At 47.9% G+C, this 21781-nt stretch overlaps 1 protein-coding gene across 2 annotated transcripts in view; it reads right to left on the bottom strand.

The window, feature by feature from the left end:
* The window catches only part of FAM193A (family with sequence similarity 193 member A), a 101305-nt gene that overhangs the window by 23319 nt on the left and 56205 nt on the right, over positions 1-21781 (bottom strand). For both annotated transcript variants that reach the window (XM_082838347.1, XM_082838348.1), the window contains exons 12-17: positions 17377-17628; positions 5866-6064; positions 4627-4899; positions 2795-3068; positions 2006-2189; positions 746-976 (exon numbers count right to left, since the gene is read on the bottom strand). In XM_082838347.1, the coding sequence (XP_082694473.1) occupies positions 746-976; positions 2006-2189; positions 2795-3068; positions 4627-4899; positions 5866-6064; positions 17377-17628 (1413 nt within the window). The remainder of the gene's footprint in view (positions 1-745; positions 977-2005; positions 2190-2794; positions 3069-4626; positions 4900-5865; positions 6065-17376; positions 17629-21781) is intronic.

Below are 21781 nucleotides of genomic sequence, written 5' to 3'. Positions count from 1 at the left end.
GGTGGGCTCGTGGAGCCTGACACCTTCAGGGAGCTGAAACCGGGAAGAACCTCCAAAAGAACTGGCAGGGGTGGGGAGGAAACCCCAGAGGAGATGCTGTTCCCATCACTTTCAGCGTCGCAGGAAGTAACGGATACAATTTCTCGCCTAGCGGCACAGTCTGCGCACCACGCTCCCACACTGAGACCCGCTCAGTCCGGCCGCAGCTCCCCACTGGGCCAGCCTAGCCAGTCTCAGCAGCTACTTGCCTTTGTGGCAGCCCCTGCCCTAACGGTGTGGGGGCCTCCTTACTCTCGACGTCACTGCCACGTGCAGGCCCTCCTTCGAGCGGTACTCCCTGATCCTCCTCTGCCAGTGGGGCCGCTCGGGGCCCTGGACCAGCCTCGGGTCAAAGGCGCTCCTTCAGCCCCAGTCTCCAGAAGCCCACAGTGCCCCGCCCTCGACAGCCAGGGCTGCTTCCCCTGCTTTCCTGGGAAAGAAGTTCCTTCGACAGACAAGAGGCGGAGGGGCTGCTGCTGCCCCGACGCTGGCCAGCACAAGAACCGGAGGCCTGTTCTAGAGCCCTTAACAAACCCCTGGCACAGGAGGGGGCCCCACGGCCTGAAAATACAACCTGGGTCTTGAAGCAGCGTCCAGTTCAGGCTGGCAGGCGGTCAGGGGCTCCTGAAGCAACACTGGGAGGCTGTCGCCCAGCCCCGACCTCAGAGGCCCCCCGGAGGCCGCCTGGCGCAGACCCTCTGTTTACCTTTCTCTGCTTATGCCGTGCACGCTTGGCGGCCCGGGTGCTGCTCACGGGCTTGGTCTCCGAGCTGTTTATGAACTGGAGCAGGTCTTCCACCCTGCGATGGTCAACCACACTCTCCCTTTCTGAGAGCTGATCCGTTTTCTTAGGCTGCTCTTCCTTCCTCTTGGTCAGCCGTAAACGAAGCTTTTCCCTCATTTCTGCATAATTTCTACTTGTTGGCGCAGCGGGAGGCTAAGACCAACGGAAACATGACGAAATGCAAGTTTTCATGATTCTGAATATACCAAATTTCAGACCATAGCATTAAAAGGGAAATTTTTATTGCTCAAGTGACACATGTTCATCAGGAAAAGTAACTAAATAGAAGACACAAATGGCGAGAAAAAGAAAAACCTTTCATCACCAATTACCCGAAGGTAGTATTTTGGCATTGACCTGTCAAGCTTTACATATTCACAAAAACATCTGGCAGAGGATGTACAACTATGTACACAAATGGTTATTTTTAAACTAAAAAAGAAACTATTATACATGCTGTAACTGATCTACTTTTCATGTAATACGGTGTGACTATCTTCTCACATCAATAGATGTGTTTATAGCATTTTTCCATCCCCTCGCAGGTTTCCTCTTCAGAGCTGAAAAGCCTTCTCACTGACTACTGAAAACACCTGCATGAGCTGAGGAAACACGGAGAGACTAAAGCAGAAAAAGAACAGCTCCCGGCCCTGCTCTTCCCGCCGCCCAGCCCCAGACACCACGGCTGACACCTGCTTGTATGGATGGAATGACTGTCCTGGCACACCACACAGTGCGGATGTGTCTCAATGTACTGTGCAGTCGAGCAAGAGGAATCCGCCTGTACAGGCCGTCCACTGTGTGGACTCAACAATTCCCACGCCTGGGGAGTTAGTAGGTCCTATCTAATCAAATGCAAAAATGCAGAGATGAAATACTCAAAACTACGTGTCATTATTTCTTTACGACGACTACAACCTAGAAGTGGAACCACTGTTTTAGACGGTATCTTGATTGTAATTATGCTCGCAAATAACGCTTTACACACAGTGTAACCATACCCTGAATTCAGCCTGGTACATTATTTTTGCAAAGGAGTTTGCACATTTTACAATTCTAATTTAAACACGCAATTTACAAACACCCATGGCGAAACACTAATTTTACGCACTTAAGTGCGCGCTCCGGCACCTGCCCCTCCCCCGAGGAGGCCCTCGGCAGAGGAGAGGCCAAGGCACTTACCCCGCCATGCCCGAAGAACTCACAGTAGCAGCAGTCACAGTACTTGCCCTCCTTCTGGTTGGTGGAGGTGGAGGTGCTGGAGCTGTGCTCGGAGCAGCTGTCCTCATCCGCAGTCTCGTCTCCGTCGTCCTGCTGCGGGTCATAGACGCCGTTCTCGCAGCGATGCCCTTCACAGTCGGGGTCGCTGCAAAACCGCGCAGGGCCCGTCAGCAAGCAGCCTGCCCCTCAAGGGGTGCGAGCATGGCGAGCGGTGGCCGAGGTGGTTCTTTCCGACCAGCCTGCCCTCACCAACGAGGCGCGGGGCCTGCACGACCCAGGGGCCGCGCAGGCAGGACAGGCGCAGGCCGGCGGGCACACCCAGAGGGGCTTCTCAGGTGCACACACACGGCCTCTCCACTGTCCCTCCCACCACCATTTCATCCTGGGGGATGTCAGGGCGGGGGAGTGGCGGCAAGTTCAAAGGTAGCGAACACTGACTTTTTAAAGAAAGCTGTTGAGTGTCCGCTGCATTGTTCTTTGCTCAGTGTGTAACAAACGCGACTTCGAAACACCCACGGGCCCCCTGCCGCTGCCGGCGGTCTGCGCACAGACCCACAGTGGCCCTGTGCTCTGCGGAACCGGCCGAGACCGGAGCCCGCCCCTCCCCGCTGCCGTCCCCCGCTGGTGAGCTGCGAGGCCCCGGGCGCCGGAGTGTCTCCGGCAGTCCTGCAGGGTTAGGTCGCACAGCACCCATTCTGAAGCGCGCCGGCCTCCCCCCCCCGCCCCCCCCCCCGCCCCGCCCGGGCTCACCTGCAGACGCTGGGAGGTGCGCTGACGGAGCCGTCGGTGGTGGGGGCCACGGGAGCAGGACAGAAGCTCTTGCGTGAATCCGCAAACCCGGGAGAGGTGGCGGCCGTTTTGGGGAAGGACGGGGCTGCGAGACTGGCAAGGTGAGGCGCGGAAGCTGGAGAGAGGGCGGCGGGAGGGAGGGCAGGAAGCGGCACCAGACCTGTGGGGCTGTTTCTCGGGGCCGCCGGCACCCCGTGCCTGTGATCCTCCTTGTTGACGCCGTGAAAGACGTCACCTGCGTTCAGAGATGCCAGAGTCACTGCCAGTGGCCAAGGTCAGGCAGACGTTCAGGCTTCTTTAAGTTAAAACTTTTTTTTTTTTTAAACCACCTTTTGGTCTGAAAATGTTCAAATCTATAGAAAACTTGAAGGAATAGTACAAAGAATACCCATACACCCTTCACCTAGACTCAAGAGTATTTACTATTTTGTTGTATTTACTTTCTGTCTGTCTCCCTCACTCACACACACACACACACACACACACACACACACACACACACACACACACACACACTTTACTGGTGGCTTAACATGTGGAAGCAAAGCTGCACTCACTCCTAAACATTCCAGCCTGGACTCCTGAGAACATGCACGCTTTGCCGTAAAACCTCGACACCAGCGCCAACTACAGACAATTAACCTCGTGGTGACATTCTCATCTCACATACAACCCCATCCAGACTTCTGGCCTCCCCCACAGTCCTTTGCGGCTTTTCCCCGAACCCAGCATCTTTTAAACTTTCTTTTTTTCCTTCCACAATACTGACATTTTTTGAGTTGAGGCCAGCTGTCCACAATTCTGGATTTACAGTCTCATGTCCGATTTAGCTGAAAATATTCTACGCATGAATCCTGCAAAGGTTACGTTGGATCTTCCCATCTGATTGCACAGGAAGCACCTAACGTGTTTGCTGCCGTCGGTGAGGCTACATCTGATCAGGTGTGCGGGGGGGCAGTCGGCACCTTATCTTCCCTTTGCAATCTGCCAGTCACCTGTGGGTGCTGCTCCCAGACACCGGCACTACTGCATTCCCCAAACTGAGATCCAACGTCCTGATGCCCATGAGGACGCTTACCGGGCCCCCTGTCACCGGCTGGCTGCAGAGTGGCCTTCTATCTGTACCGGTCTTGCACACGTAGTCAGCAGCGAGCTTCCACCCAGACAGCTTCCCACCCGACTCGCTCTTCTGAGCGTCCCGAAGGATTCTCGACTTCAGTTGCGTGCTACAATCCGTTCCTTCATTCTTTCTGATGCTCAGACAGTCCTAACTTTGGCTAGTGAGGCCTCTCTGATCCGGCTCCCGTGTCCCTTTGACATTTGCCCCTGGTCTCTGACTGCCCCCCTTGCTTTCAAGCCCCCTCTTCGCTGTGCTCAGGGCAGAGTGTGACAGCGACACCACCTCCACACCAGTGACCTGCACGGCAGCAGGGGCTGCATCTCGGGCTGGTCAGCTGCCCCATCAGCTGACCCTCCATGAGGCTTCTACTTTCAGATGCCTAAAAATTCCTCCACGTGTTCAGGAAGCAAAGACCTCTCCCCACCACAGAACAAGAAACGCAGAGAGGAAAGGCAGGACACAGTGTGGCAAAGCCCTGGAGGGTGTCAGTGTGACAGTAAAGTTCTCATCAGAGCCCTGGAGGACAGGCTCTTTGCGCATGAGCGTTCTTAGGTGTTAATTACACTGACATCCCTGGCCAGGCCGAGTGAAAGGGAATTACAGAGCTGCTGAGGAAGAAGGAGCGAATACGCCGCGCCCACCCCGAGGGCTCCTGCGGGCTGGTGGGCCTTACCGAGGGAGGGCGGTCTCTTGGACGACACTCTGAACTGGCTGTTGCTCGACTGCACCGTGGTGGCCGTGCAGGACACAGAGGAGGTGGCTGACGACGTGGCCATCACAACTTTGTTTGCTTCCATAAAAGCATCTTGGAAATTGTACAAACATTTCTTTTTCGCAGCGTTTTTTTTCTCTTTGCTATCCGGAACTGCAGGCGTTTCATTGCTAGATGGAGGTGGAAGAGCTTCAGGTCTTGTTTCTGAGAGTGTTGGCCCTAATATGTCATTCCCTTCAGAGAAGAATGGGAAAATTAAGGCTTCTAAAAGAAAGAGCATTTAGCTAAAACCTAAAGGACATCTGCTGAATAAACTATTAACACTGGGGCTGCTACTGAAGTTAGGATTCCAATGGGATGACACTAGTCAACTAGTTTTCATCTCAGAAGAAAAATTTATTGAGCACCTACTATGTGCCAATTCCTGTGCTAGGTGCTTTCCAAAAGTTATTTAATGTCTTAAAATACTTTCTGAGCTTAGTACTATCATTCCTATCCTGAAGATGAAGAAACTGAGGCTCAGAGAGGCTAAGCAACTTGCCCAAGGTCACACAGTTAGAAACCCTTTCTAAGCACAGACCAGATGTCAAGTCTAGCTTGCTGTTCTGAGCACATGCAGGGGCGGGGGTGTGGGACCACCAGGGGCTCTGACCACGTGAAGACAGAGATGAGGCAGAGGTACCAACCCCTCTTCAGGCATGCCCTGCCCTGCCACTGAAGAAACAGCTGCACCTCAGCAGTTGAGGCCGCAAGGAGGAAGGTGCTTGTTAGAGGGGACAGGTCCCATGTAGGGTCAGTGCAGAAAGAGAGAAAAGGAACGTAAGTCATAGCATTCAAGCCACACCACCCTGCTGCACCGGGTCGAGGTCTGCTGGTCACCAATGCTCAAGAACCAAAGGCCCAACACTGCACCCTGGAGCCAAGACGCTCAGCAGCCCTGGGGCGGGAAAGACCCAGTGTCCGAGGCCCGTCCGGCTCCTGTGCCGGCAACGGGCCGCCAAGCCCAGAGCCTTGCTCCGCTCCTGGCGGCAGGCATGGGTGGCTGGAGCAGCCTGAAGGGGCCAAGGGGCCTCCTGCTAGAGGTGGAGGTGAGGGGAAGCAGCAGCCCGGGCCCCTACTGGGGAACTGCAGCAACAGAGAGGGCAATCCACTCAGCACAGATCATTTTAAACTTTAAGAAAGTTTTAATGAGTTCCTTACCAGAAATTGTATCTGGCAAGAAAGTGCCAGGATTCCAGTTCTTATCATTCATCACTTCTGATCCCCAAAGACTTATAAATTTAGAACTATTCCACTCTGGAGTATTCCCAAAACAGCTCGGATAAATATGGTCTTGAAGAGATGCATTGAATACCTGATGTTTATTTGTGTGATTCTGAACAGGTGCTGGCGGTAAAGCCTACAAAAAAAAATGTTCTAATCATATATCAAAATTAATATTCTATTTACCTAAGTTGTTAAACTACAAACAGACAAGTCATCACTGAAACCCTGTGGGACGCGCCTGCCGTGAGCAGGTGCCCCGGGGAGCACGTCTTGCAGAGGCTTACTTGAGTATTTATGAGGCTGTACGTGACGGGGCAAATCTGAACCAGATGTAGATTTTAAAAGCAACTGATGCTCAAGGAATATATCAGACAAACTTTAGACAACTCAGTGACTTCTAACATTCCTCCCTAGTCACATGTTATTTTATTTTTTTAAATAAATTTATTTATTTGTTTTTATTTTTGGCTGTCTTGGGTCTTCCTTGCTGCGCGCGGGCTTTCTCTAGTTGCGGCGAGCAGGGGCTACTCTTCGTTGCAGTGCGCGGGCTTCTCAGCGCGGTGGCTTCTCTTGTTGCAGAGCACGGGCTCTAGGCGTGTGTGCTCAGTAGTTGTGGCTCGTGGGCTCTAGAGTGGGCTCAGTAGTTGTGGCGCACGGGCTTAGTTGCTCCGCAGCATGTGGGATCTTCCCGGGCCAGGGATGGAACCCGTGTCCCCTGCACTGGTAGGCGGATTCCCAACCACTGCACCACCAGGGAAGCCCCCTAGTCTCATTTTAAATGAGGCCCATTTGCATGAGATCTGTTCCTGTGGCTTATTCTCATCTGACATTTTAAAAATCACCGTGCACCGCAAGGAAGAGTAGGCCCTGCTGGCCGCAAAGTCAACTTTGGAATCACTCATAAAAATGGTCAGCTCTTACTTACACTGTTCCCTCACACTTGGACAAAGTGCAGTGTAAGTGTGAAGAGAAGATGGATTCTACATTGAGCTCTAAACCCACCCTCCCCGGGGCGGGGAGGGGAAGACCCTTGTCTGAAGGTGCCAAGGGAGGGCGCTGGGTCCACACATTTATGGGGTGACTGGCTGTCAGCTGCTCCCTGCACACGTCCTGGGCCGTCCCTCCCCTTGGTCCCCCTGCCCCCGCGCCCCATACCCGCAACAGTCTTCCCCACCGCAGCCAGAGTGGGCTCATGGAATGTGAGTAGGAGGACGTCACTCCCGCACTCCAGCTGTGCCACTGGTCTCCCACTGCTCTGACGTAAAACCCAAAGTCCTGAACGTGGCCGGCCACCCCCGTCCTTCCTGATCACGAAGCCCCTGGACACACGGGTCTTTCCTTGGTCCTCAAACTCCAACTACTTCTTGACCCACAACTTGGCTCACACTGTGTCCACTTTCTAGGAGGTCCTAATCTCAGCTCAGACCTTGCTGACTTGCATTTATCCTACTGGCCACAGCCTAGATGTCACGTCCTTGGAGAAGTCATCACTGCCTTTGCTCTCACCACCCAGCACCCAGACCACGGGGGGCCTTCCCATCAAACACACTAAAGTCCATTAGTTTTCCCTCTCAGCACTTACCACAGTCATAATTCAAGACTTATCTTTAACCTATTGGTTTAATGTCTGCCTTGCCTCGAGTTACATAAACTGCAAGGGGATGGGGCCGCCTGGATCCTGGCCCTGCCGCCCCCAGCATCTCGCTGATGCAGCACACGGCCTTCCCTCTGCAGGTGTGTGCCCAGGCCCACCCAGACGAGCTACAGGTCTGTGCTGGGAGTGTCCCTGAGGACACAGGAATGAGCAGTGAGTGCTGTGAGCTCAAGTGGGAGGGTTTGGGGATGATTCCCAGGGGCGGTGATGGTCTGGCAGAACCCTGAGGGCCTGGCTGGGCAGAGGGTCGAAGGGAAGGGTCAGAGCACGGGGATGGCCAATGTCCAGGGACAAGTGTGCCACAACCTGACGGGCTGCAGGGGCCACAGCAGAGACAACCCCGTGTGACTTCCGTCCTGAAGGGGCTGGGAAGCCACAGAGGTTTCTACGCAGCAGGGTGAGACGGTCTGGTCAGCTGATTAGAAACATGGATCTGTGGCAACCTGGTGAAGGAGCCAGAGGGGCAAGGATGACGCAGAGAGCAGTTAGTAAGGGGCTGGGGAGGGCTGGAGCGCTGGCGGGGCAGGTGGGGAGGAAGGGGAGGGTTTGAGAGCTCCAGGCCGGCCACGTCTGAGCTGAGACTGTGCTCAGGTCAGAGCTGCTGCCTCTGGCTCCACCCCTGGGAGGCGTGGCCAGTGACGGAGCTGGACTTCCGGGCTGCCCAGTCTGAGGGGTTCAGGGCCAGCCCGCCCTTTACTAGCTGTGTGACCTCAGGCAAATTACTCAATCTTTTTGTGCTTTAGTTTTCTCATCTGTAATTTGGAAATACCTACCTCCAGGGGACGCGGTAAGAATTAAACCAGACAGTGCATGTCAGGGTTTAGCATATGGCCGGGCCCAAAGGAGGCATTTCCCAAGTGCTAAGGTGGGTCTCCCTAGACACGAGCCAGGCCCCCACCCCACCCCCGCCCCCGCTTCCCTCCCTCAGCTCGGGCCACTGAGCAGCTTAGCGCACCTGCTGAACGGGCTCAGAGAGACGAAGGTGGAGGGTGAGGCTGGAGCGGATTCAGGATTTGAAAGTGGGAAGAAACAGGGCCAGACTGGACGCCCAGGACCAAAGCAGAAGCCTGGACCAGCTGTTCTGGCGGAGCAGCCCCAGGGGCAAAGGGCGAGGACAAGAAACCTGTATTTCAACAGATGTCTGTTTCCACAAAGAAGTGACAAACTAAGAGCTGCTTTGCTGAGAAGGGACGGATGAAAACTAACGATCAAATGGAAGAAGGTTTCTTAGCCTTGAAGACCTTCTGCTAAGGGCAGACATACCTGACAGGTGGGAAGCAGCCGCCTGCTCACCACGTCAGCTCTGAGAAGCAGCTCGGAACAGCAGAAGCACGTTGAGGGCTCGGAAGCTACTCAAGAACTTCGGAGACCCTCTGGGCACGGCCAAGCGTTGCTGGCTCCTTCCTCCCGGAGAAAGCCTGGCTGACCGCCGGGAGCCGCCGCCTGCGTCTTTCCAGAGAGCCTTTGCTCACCCTTCAGCACTCTGGATACCCGAGCATGACCTCTCTGCAAACCCACCCCACAGGCTCGGGGAGTTCTCCTTCAGTGTTACTTTCCTACTCCGCATCTACAATTCCTATTAAGGTACGTCATAGTATTTTGAGTTTTCAAATTTGACTGACTGTGTTTTTGTCTTCTCTTTAGACCGCGAGGTCTCTGAAAACAAGCACAAGGACTAACCAGTTTTATTTTTCTAGCATGTAGCACAGGGCCTGGCACATACCGGATGTTCAATAAATGGGCAGAATTTAACTTGGCAGAATAAGGGGATGTAGCCATGGAACTGTTATACTGGAGACATAAGTCAGCGATTCTATACATCTGACTCACACACTTCTTCAGAAGCCTGTCTACTCAAAACAGGAGGCCCAGCTGTAGAGAGCAAAGGGAGCAGGGGTCTGTAACAAGCAAGCTGTATTTGTACGAATGCTTCTGCACAAGACGCCTACTAACTTCCATAGCTACGGGTTTCCTTCAGGGAAAGAATAGGCACCTGTCACCCAGACCATTCTGGGGCCACGCCTCCATAAAAAACACTAATGACTTAAGCACCAAATCAGCCTCTCAACATGTGGCTAACGCTATTAAGTTGGAACACTGCTTTCAATCTTTACACAAATCCACATGGCTTCAATTAACAGAAGTTCTCAATTGTTCTCCTCTTTGAGACAAAACTGACTCACGGGAAAGCAAAATTTTGCTTTCAGTGGAAGCTCCGACACACACACTAACTGATGCCCTCACCACGCACGCCCCTGCGTTTATGCAGGAACCTAAGACCCAGCCCGTCTCACACCCAGATGTCATTCCAGACGCCATGAGCACGGAGCCGAGAGAGCACAAGGCTGAGCCACTGAGCACGGGCGGGAGAGGCCGCTGACGTCCAGCGTCCACTTATATCCCAGCGAACAAGAGAGTGACGACCCCTCTACTCTGCACTTCTTCTCAGAGGCTCTTCAGTACTCCTGCCAGAGGAGAAGAGGCAAGAGCCCCGCCTCTGTTTCGCTGTTTCTTAGCGTCAGAAGAACTGAACTCTGCCTCTGAAATAAAACGCAGATCACAGGTCACAACATGACCCCCAGATGGCAATCTATTTATGTCCCTATTTTCCACACAGCATTTTTCTCCGTCGAATTCCAATTGACCTTACACTTGTACCACGTTTAACTTTATGAGATACTTCTGCAGTGGTTGTACACAAGTAACCCGGTGAGGAGGTGACAGGTTCACAGGCCCACAGCCACGTGGGAGTCACGTCACCAGGCTCCACTCAATGCACTGAACTCACTGACCATTTCCAAATAACCCTTATGCTCCCGTGGAGACTTCAAGACATGTGTCCACCTTCAGCTCCAGGCCCTCCCTAATGGGGCAACTGCTTCACAACACATTCTCCAGATGGAAAAGACACAGGACTTAAAGCTGGAAGCCTCGAGCACCGCTCCCGGGCCACGCGCAGCAGGGGAGCCTGCTCTGCTGGGGAGCAGGAGGTGTGGCCCATGCGCTCGTCTCCAAGGCCGCAAGTTCTCCCTCCCAGGCGGGCGTGGTCCAGTGAGGGGGGACGCTTCGCTTGACGTCCCAGATAACTGGCACCAAGCACTTTTGTAACAAAGGGCTGAGCTACGGAGAAAGCAAGGGAAACGGTCCACAAAGAACTGACAAGAACATGGCAAGAAAAACAGGACCCAGTGGAGGTGCGGGAAGGGATGGCTGCCCTGGGGACGTGTGCGCCATCGTCACCGTGAGGAGGGGATGGGTCTGTGGTCCCACGGGAGGAAGGAGAGCTGGAGACAAGGGGAGCTGGAGGGTCCCAGAGGGTCAGCTCCCTGCTGGCACCTTTGCACCAGCAAATGCGAACCCTCTCTTGAGGAAGCGTCCCCTATTCAGCACCTGCTCAACAAAACATGATCTCATGATAAAAACAGATTTAGGTCCTCAAGGTTTCATTCAAACACAGAATAACTGTGTGTAAAATGCTTAAAGAGAGGAAAGATGAAAGAAAAAGTGATCAAGGAACAAGAGAATATAAAAAGTTTCTAACACATTTGAAAAATAAATAAATTAAAGCTTAGAAATAAGAATTACAGGTGGGATTAAAAACTCAAACTTAAGGGGCACGTTAGACCCAATTATAGAGAACCACTTAACTGGAAGACCGATCCAAAAGAAGTTCCCAGAACAGACTGAGAGACGCATTTCAGGTACAGAGAGACCATCAGGTGTGACGTGCAGGATGAGAAGGTCTAACCAGAGGTGCAGGGAGAGACAGCAGAGCGGTTAAGAGGGAATGCAAACAAGATAAAATGGCTGAGAATCATCAGACGGGGAATTTAAAATTACTCACACGCTGAGGGCTCTGACGGGAAAGGTACACAACATGCACGAACAAATGGGTAATATGGGCAGAGCGATTCTAAGAAAGAGTCAAAAAGAAATGCCAGAAATAAAAAACACTGTAAGAGAAACTAAGAATTGGTAGACTGGACACAGCCAAGAAAAGAATCAATGAGCTTCAAGATAGGTCAGGAGAAACTTTTCAAACTGAAATGCAAAGAGAAACAAGAATTTAAACAAACAAACAGAACCCCCCAAAAAACCACCACCAACAATGACCAAAAAAGTAGAACAAAATGTCCAAGAGCTGTGGGGCCATTTCAGAAGCCATTTCAATGTGGTGCCTGGAGTCTGGAAGGAGGCGGAACAGGCAGGAGGGACATCTGAAGGACGAACAGCCAAGCACGTCCCAAACTCACAACAGGCACCAAACCACAGACCCAGGAAGCACGGAGGACACCAAACAGAACAGACGCCTGCAAAATCCACACCAGGGCATATCACATTCAAGCTGCAGAAAACCAAAGACAACGAGAAAATCTTGAAAGCAGCCTAAGGGGGTGGGGTTGGGTGGGGGGAGAAACCCCTGCACCTACAGAACGAGGAACGCAATCACAGAGGACATCTCATTTAAAACCATGCAAGCAAGAAGAGTGGAGTTAACTGTGTCTTAAGTGTTCAAAGAAAAAAAAAACCCACCAACCTAAAATTCTGTATCCAGCGAAATTATCCTTCAAAAGTGAAGGAGAAATAATGACTTCCTCAGACAAACAAAAACTGAGGGAACTCATCTCCAGCAGACCTGCCCTGCGAGAAATGTTAAAAGATTCTCTTCAGGCAGAAGGAAAATAATATAGCTCAGAAATCTGGATCTACATAAAGAAAGGGAGAGCAATGGAGAAGGAATAAATACAAGTAAAATAAAATCTCTTATTTTTCTTATTATTAATTGATCTAAAAAATAACTTTGTTTGAAGTAATAATAACAGTGTACTAGGTGGTTAATATATGGATAAATGAAAACAATGACAGCAATGTCACAAGGGATGGGAGGGAGGAATTGGGAATCATCTGTTAACAAGTACCTATGCTACATAGAAAGCACAATAGTGGTCTCTGAACAGGGACTTAGATGAGTTAAAACGTATGTTCTAATACAACTGCTAAAATTGAAAGAAAGGCATAATTAATATCTAAGAGAAGAGATAAAACGGAATCAGAAAATGCTCAATTACAAGTGGAGAAGGCAGGGCTTCCCTGGTGGCAGTGGTTGAGAGTCCGCCTGCCGATGCAGGGGACACGGGTTCGTGCCCCGGTCCGGGAAGATCCCACATGCCGCGGAGCGGCTGGGCCCGTGAGCCATGGCCGCTGAGCCTGCCCGTCCGGAGCCTGTCCTCCGCAACGGGAGAGGCCACAGCAGTGAGAGGCCCGCGTACCGCCAGAAAAAAAAAAAAAAAAAAAAAAAAGTGGAGAAGGCAGAAAAAGAAGCCTCTGATAACAAATAGAAAACAGTTACAAACATGGTTGTTATTAATCCAAACACGTAAAAGAATCACTTTAAAAGTGAATGGTCTAAATACACCAATAAAAATACAGAGATTATCAGAGTATATTAAACAACAAGAACCTTCCCCCCTCCCAAAAAACCCAAGATCCAAGGATACCTGTCTACAAGAAACCTACTGTAAGTGGTGGGTGGGGAGAGATACACCATGGAACACTAATCGAAAGATGGTGGAATGGCCATCACCAAACACTCTAGAAACAATAAATGCTGGAGAGGGTGTGGAGAAAAGGGAACCCTCTTGCACTGCTGGTGGGAATGTGAATTGGTTCAGCCACTATGGAGAACAGTATGGAGGTTCATTAAAAAACTACAAATAGAACTACCATATGACCCAGCAATCCCACTACTGGGCATATACCTTGAGAAAACCAAAATTCAAAAAGAGTCATGTACCAAAATGTTCATTGCAGCTCTATTTACAATAGCCAGGAGATGGAAACCACCTAAGTGCCCATCATCGGATGAATGGATAAAGAAGATGTGGCACATATATATAATGGAATATTACTCAGCCATAAAAAGAAATGAAATTGAGCTATTTGTAATGAGGTGGATAGACCTAGAGTCTGTCATACAGAGTGAAGTAAGTCAGAAAGAAAAAGACAAATACCGTATGCTAACACATATATATGGAATTTAAGAAAAAAATATCATGAAGAACCTAGGGGTAAGACAGGAATAAAGACACAGACCTACTAGAGAACAGACTTGAGGATATGGGGAGGGGGAAGGGTGAGCTGTGACAAAGCGAGAGAGAGTCATGGGCATATACACACTAACAAACGTAAGGTAGATAGCTAGTGGGAAGCAGTCGCATAGCACAGGGAGATCAGCTCGGTGCTTTGTGACCGCCTGGAGGGGTGGGAGGGAGGGAGACGTAAGATGGAAGACATATGGGAACATATGTATAACTGATTCACTTTGTTATAAAGCAGAAGCTAACACACCATTGTAAAGCAATTATACCCCAATAAAGATGTTAAAAAAAAAAGCATGTTTAATGTACACACTAACAAACGTAAGGTAGCTAGCTAGTGGGAAGCAGCCGCATAGCACAGGGAGATCAGCTTGGTGCTTTGTGACCAACTAGAGGGGTGGGATAGGGAGGGTGGGAGGGAGGAAGATGCAAGAGGGAAGAGATATGGGAACATATGTATATGTATAACTGATTCATTTTGTTATAAAGCAGAAGCTAACACACCATTGTAAAGCAATTATACCCCAATAAAGATGTTAAAAAAAAAAAAAAAAGAAAGCTGGTGGAGCTACAGTAACTGCAGATGGAGCCGACTGTAGAGCGAGGAAAGTTATCTGGGATAAAGAGGGCCATTACTTAATAATAAGGGGTCAGCTCTGCATGAACACGTAACAATCCTAAACATGTGAGCACCTAACAAAAGAGCATCAAACTACATGAGGCAAAGCCTGACAGAGCTGCCAGGAGAAACAGGTGGATCCACTATTACAGCTGCAGACCTCAACCTTCCCCCATCAGAAATGGGGGGATCCAGCAGGGAGGGATCAGTAAGGACACACTGAGCTCAACAGCACCACCAATCAACTGCTACTTCATCCAAACCAGCAGATTACACGTTCCTCTGAAGGAACATGGAGCATTCACCAAGAAGACCACATTCTGGGCCACAAAGCGCACTAACAAATTTGGAAGAACAGAAGTACAGTGTCTGCTCTCAGACCAGAATGTAATTAAAGTAGAAATCAGTAACAGAAAGATAGCTAGAGAATTCCCAAATATTTGGAAATTAAATTCCCTATCACTTACAATTTTAATTTTTTCTCTAGTATTTCATCACTATATTTACCTCCTGCAACTACTTTTAACTTTCAAATAACACATCTGAACACACAAATGAAATGTACCATTGGTATGAAGACATCTGAAAACAGAAATAGTCTTCAAGTTTTTCTCATTTCAGGAAAATAAAATTTTAGCACTGCTCATTCCAAGCATTTTAGGTCTTAAATATATTTTGCCCACGATGGCAAAAGTATGAATTAAAAGAATTACAACTACAGTGACATAAAGTCTTCAAGGCGACAGCTGTCATTTAACCAGACCAGAAATTTCTAAAGGCCCTGACGACACAGAAACATCAGCAGGTCAGAAGAGCCTCAATGAGGACGGTGCCCGCCACACTCAGCACCACCTCCCTCCTCCCAACTGTGCGTGTACCATCGCGCTGAACCGTGCTGGCCTCTCTGAGAAACCTGCTCTGACGGAGCTGAGGATGAGTCTGTGTCCTTCTAATACAGCGCATTTCTTCTCTACCATCTCCTACGGGGCTGGGAACACACGATGCATTTAGGTACAGACGCAGCCACAGTACTCAAGTAAGTCAAACTAACTCCAATAACACAAACCAACTTTGCAAATCCTGGTTAAGTGACAACGTAAGATTGTTTAGAAAAGCAAACTTTTTTTTTTTTTTTTTTTTTTTGCGGTACGCGGGCCTCTCACTGTTCTGGCCTCTCCCGTTGCGGAGCTCAGGCTCCGGACGCGCAGGCTCAGCGGCCATGGCTCACGGGCCCAGCCGCTCCGCGGCACGTGGGATCCTCCCGGACCGGGGCACGAACCCGCGTCCCCTGCATCAGCAGGCGGACTCTCAACCACTGCGCCACCAGGGAAGCCCAAAGCAAACATTTTTATACCAGGTACAAATGAAGTATTCTGTCAAATGCATCTCAGTTTTCCAAATAAAAATGGCATCCAACTAGTGTATTTTAAATGTATTTGAATAATCTTGACATTAATACTAAACTGGCTGAAATACAGCTTAAGAGCTTGTCCTCCATATTTGCCTTTCCAGCCACGAATCTTTCACACCCATCTACTGGATTACAGTTTAATGGGTGTCAAATAAATAGGTCTCGATACAGATGATGCTCCCCCGAAATGTTCTCCTTCCCCTTTACCTTCTATAGACTACTTACAACGTCCTGAGAAAAGGCCAAAATTCGGGGGGGGGGATCAGTTTTAACTAGAGGTCCCAATAGCCTTTGGGGATAATCAATTTCACTACTTTACTTGAAGATTTTTAAGAACTAGTTCTTGAACAGCTTCCACCAGCAAGAAAGTATGAGAGGCCATTCTATACTCTTTTCTCTGGGTGGTTCCCTAGGGACTAGAAACTGGAGCTCTATTCAGGTAAGAACGGGGAGCCAGCAGCTTCCCGAACTCATACGTTCACCCAGAGGGCAAGGGCTGTGGATCAGGGAGACCATGAAAATAGCCTGGCCTTGAATACATACCTGAATAATGCTACTTAAAATCACCCGATTAACAAAGGTACCATTAAGTGTTCAAATTGAGCAATTCAATCTAATAAAATTTAAGCATAAATGTGAGTGGTCACCAAGCACTTATCATAAGAGAACATGACAAGCTGATTACACTCTGTTATAAACCAGTGGTTATAATCTCTCGCCTGTGCCCCTCCCCAGCTATGGCAACGTGTGGCCTTCTTGAGAAAGCCCCTTTCAGGCCACGTCCTCCCTTTCTCTCCCAGTGGAGAATCACTGCTTTAAGTAACGTTATCAGTAGAGCTTGGGGAAAATTCTACTTTTGACTGACTAGAACTAATAACACGAGGCAGAGTAAGTGACCAAAAAATAAAAATTCGTGATAAGAGTCAATAAAGGTAAGTTCAAAATAGCTAGAGAGGCACAAAGAACGAAACTAACCTGAAAATCTCACTGCAAAGTCTAAGACACTGAACATAAACCTGAGGTTCTCGGAGAAGAAATGCACGCAAATCACACTGTCCCAGCCCCTCACTACTCTCCTGGCCAGGCCTCCCGGTCTGCCCCCAGCCCCTCCCACTCATCACCTGCCGGCACACGGGCTCGCACCGCAGGGCACCCAGGGTCCCTCCTTCAAGCTTGTTCCTTTCTACATAAAAGTCCTCAGTCTCGTGCTTAGAGGACACTCATTTTAGACCCATAGAGCCCAGGCAGTGTTAGAGGACTCGTGTCACATTCAAATTATTTTACCCACCACACTGAGAAAAAGAGCCAGGCCTCCAAAAGCTGCGGGCAGAGAACTGACCTGCTCTCTGGGTGGGGAGAAGCCCTGTGTGGAAGGTCCCCGAGCACAACCCGTCACTCCGGCACCATCTGAAAAACTCTTCACGTACTAGTTAATTCTGGAGGAATAAACCATGACTTTCATGATTGTTTTTACAAGTGTAAAGGTTGAAAATTCTAAGAGTTTAAGGTATTACGGTAAAAGGAAACATTTACAGACCCTCCAATCAAGCGTGGATGCTGTCCTACACAAGCTGCCAACTTGTGGGTTTCCGTTTGTTTCAACATGTACCCCTCAAGGTCTGAGGGACGGCTGAGCTTTCCAGCCCTTTCTGCCCTGACTTACCTTGCTGTGTGTGAAGGGGGGCGCTGTGTACAAGGTGGGGTGGATGAGAGGGCGAGGCAGGTGTGGGACGGCGTGCAAGGGCACATGTCCATGGATGTGGGGGTAAAGATGCAGCGCGGGGTGTGTGGGCTTCTCGGGGCTCAGGAACTGGTGGCCGGGAGGAAGGGCTCCAGCGGTCACTGCCGACGGCGCCAATCCAGACGCCTCTTGTTTACAGACGTGGCATTCACAAGCGTTTGGAGCTTGCTCTGCCTAAAGGCAAGAAAAAAGAAGTATTTAGTAAATGAGTGTTTAGGGAAGCAAAGAATTGTACGGACTGAATTAGAGCCAGCCACACGGCAGACACAAAGGCAGCAGGGCCCGTCCTGACGCCCCAGGTTGACGGGTCCCTCCTTGTGAGGTAAACGAGGGCCCCCAGGACTGGGACTGAAGAGACCTGAAAAGAGAAGGGGGTGCGCACCTCCCCCAGCTGGGTGTCTGCTGAGGCAGCAGCCACACCCGTCTGCATCCCGCGCCTGTCTGAGCAGGGGCAAGGGGGCTGGCAAGACGGCAGAGCGGAGAGAGGGAGCTGCGACCAAGGACAGCAAGACCACCAGCGAGCGCCATGCTCCGCCGGGCTCACACTGCTTGACGGACGGTTACACACAGATTCTTCAAAATGCACCAGAGATGCGACTTCCGGCTAAGGTGGAATGAAGCAGTCGGTGACTCTTCTCCCTCAAAACAAGTGTAAACCTGAACACAATTGTCAAAGGCAATCGTTTTGAGGCTCTGGAAATCAACCAAAGGAAAAAAACAAATTGAGAAGCGTTTATTCATGCAAATCTGCTAGAACTTTCAGGTGAGAACAGAAGGGGTCTAGCCTTCTTGCCCAGGGCTCTTCCTGTTCCCAACTCCCCACACTCCTTAAAAAATTAAACTTTAAAACAAACAAACAAAAAAACGTAACTCAAGAATCAATAGCAGAATTAAAATGGTACACTAAAATTTTCTTTGATATGAAAAAAGGAAGTAAAGGAGGGACAGAAGTACAAAAAACATGAGACCTACAGAAATAACCAGCAAAATGGCAAATGTAAATATTGTCAATAATTACATTAAATGTAAATGACTCATTTCAAACAAAAGGCAAGGACTGATGGACAGGATAAAAATATGAGACCAAACTAAAAGACTGGAAGGCAAATTTTAGACTCAAAGACACAAAGAAGCTGAAATTAAGAGCTGAAAAAATATATAATATAACGGTACTCCGAAGACAGGTGGAGTATTAATATTAGACAAAACAGTCTAAGATAAGAAGTATTAGCAGGGAAACAGTTCATAATGACAAAAGGGCCAATATGTTAGGGAGATAGAACAATAATTACATGGATACACATTCAACGACACTGCCCCAAAATGCATGAAACAAAAACTGGCAGATTTGAAAAAGGAATAGACAACCTAAAAGGTATACTTGAAGACGTCAATATGTCTCTCTCAAAAATTTTCAGAACTAGATAGAAAATCAGGAAGGATATAGAAGACTTGACTAACGCTATCAATCAACTTGACCCAACTTTCATTTACAGGCTGCTCCACCTAATAGGGGCAGAATACAAATTATTTTCAAGTGCACCTCTAGGACAGACCACATGTTAGGCCATAAAACAAGTCTCAATAAATTTGGAAGCTCTAAAATCAGTAATCTAAGCTTTAGATTCAACAAGCTAGAAACAGAACAAACCAAACCCAAAGAATATAGAAAGAAATAATGGAGATCAGAACAGAAATCAACGAGAGAGAAAAGAGACAAACAGAGAAAAGTAACAAAACCAAAAATTGGTTATTTATAAAAATGGACAAACCTATAGCCAGACTGACTGAGGGGGTTAAAAAGGAGTGAACAAAATTACCCAAATCAGGAATTAACATCACTACAGACTCTACAGAATTAAAAGAGAGTGTAATAAACAACCATATGATATCAAATTAGACAATTTAGATGAAATGGATACATTCCTAAAAAGACACAAATTATTAAACTCATCCCAAGAAGAAACAGAAAATCTGAATAGACCTGTAGTAAGTAAACAAAATTTGAATTAGTAAGTACAAAATTTCCCACAAAAAGAGACCAGGCTCATGGGATTTCACTTGTGAAGTCTATCAAATATTTAAGAAATCTCAATCTTAGACAAATTCCTTCAGAAAATATATGCAGAACAAACAATTCCCAACTCATTCTATGAGGCAGGTATCACCCTGATACCAAAGCCAGACAAAGACATCATAAGGATGGACAACTATAGACCAGTATCTTTTATTAGCACAGATGCAAAAACCCTAACAAAATAACCAATCAAGCAACATATGAAAAAGGGACTATGCCATGAGCAAGTGGAATTTATCCCAGGAACACAAGGTTGGTTTAATATACGAAAATCACTTGATGAGATACACCACGGTAACAGAATAAAGGATGAAAACCACAGGGACATCTCAACAGATGCAGAGAAGGCATATGAAAAACCCAAAGCATGTTCATGATAAAACTCCCAAGAAACTAGGAGCAGAACAGGATTTCCTCAACTTGACAAAGGACATCTATGAAAAACCTACGGCTAACATCATACTTTACTGGTCAAAGATTGAATGCTTTCCCCCTAAGACTGGGAACAAGCAAAGACATCTGCTTGCACCACTTCTACTAAACACTGTACTGGAGGTTCTAGCTAGCTCAATAAGGCAAGAGTAGGGAATTAAAAGAATCCAGATTGGAAAGGAAGAAGTAAAACTGTTTATTCACAGACAACATGATCTTGCATGTATAAAGTCCAAAGTAATCTACCAAAAAAAAAAAAAACCAACCCCAAAAACAACACCACAAAACTTCAACCCTTCTAAAACAAGTTTATTAGCAAAGCTGCAGAATTCAAGATCAATATATGAGAATCTACTGTATTTCTATATATTACCAACAGTCAATTGAAAATCGAAATTAGAAAACACCTTTACTATAGAATCAAAAGACATCTAATACTTAAGAATAAACTTAAGAAACATGTTCGAGAACCACAGACTAGAAATTTTTAAAAACTGCTGAGAGAAATTAAAGATGACCTAAATAAATGGAAGCAGTATGGTCACTGACTGACAGATTCAATTTTGTTAAGACTGTATTTTCCCAAAATTGATCCTTATCATCCCACAAATAAAAGATGAGGCCCAGAGAAGTTTGCTGATGAATTCTATCAAATATTCAAGAATTCAATGCAACCTCTATCAAAATCCAAGCAGGTCTTTTTGGAGAAGGTAACAAATTGTTCCTAAAATGTATACGGGGAATTCCCTGGTGGTTCAGTGGTTAGGACTCGGCGCTTTCACTGTGGTGGCCCAGGTTCAATCCCTGGTCGGGGAACTAAGATCCCACAAAGCCATGCAGTATGGCAAAAAAATAAATAAATAATAATAAATAAAACAAAAAATAAAATGTATATGGAAATGCACATAGATTTTGAATGCATTTAGACTTTGAAAAGGCTAAACAATTTTGAAAAAGGCCCACCAAGCTGCAGGGCAGATCCTACCCGATTTCCAAACTTACAATAAAGCAACAGTCAAGTAGAGTATGGGTTTAAGGACACAGAGATCAAATGAACAGGATCCTGAGTACAGACGTTAACCCATACATTTATAGTCTATTGATTTGCAATAAATAGCCAATGCAATTCAACAGGGGAAAGGATGGCCCTTTCAACGAATGGTACTGGGACAACTGGATACCCAAATATGCAAAAAGGTGAATTTGGACCCTAACCTCAGACCATAAGCAAAACTGAGTCAAATGGACCACAGACCTAAGTAAGAGCTAAAATTATAAATATTATAGAGGAAACGAGAGTTTTGTATTAGGTAAAATTTTCTTGGATATGACTTCAAAAGCATGATTCATAAAAGAAAAAATTTATAAACTGGAATGCATCAAAATTAATAACTTCTGCTTTTCAAAAAACACCATAAAAATACTAAGACATACCACAGACCAAAAGAAAATATTTGTAGATCACATACTTGATAAATGACTTGTACCAATATATACCAATATATAAAGAACTCTTTTTTTTTTTAATATTTATTTATTTGGAGGTGCTGGGTCTTAGTTGTGGCACGCAGGATCTTCGTTTCAGTATGCGGGATCTTTAGTTGCAGTGTGTGGACGCTTAGTTGAGGCATGCAGGATCTAGTTCCCTGACCAGGGATCGAACCCGGGCCCCCTGCATCGGGAGTGTGGAGTCTTAGCCAATGGACCACCAGGGAAGTCCCCACAAAGAATTATTAAACTCAAAAACAAGACAGAGAAGGAAATGCAACCCAAACGGCCCCTCAATATATGACCGAATGAGCTCAACTTTGCCCATAA

This window comes from Leucopleurus acutus (genome assembly GCF_964270905.1).
Source record: "Leucopleurus acutus genome assembly, chromosome: 4".
NCBI lineage: Eukaryota > Metazoa > Chordata > Mammalia > Artiodactyla > Delphinidae > Leucopleurus > Leucopleurus acutus.
The sequence above is the reverse complement of the archived record's forward strand: the minus strand, read 5'-3'. Positions and strand labels throughout refer to the sequence as shown.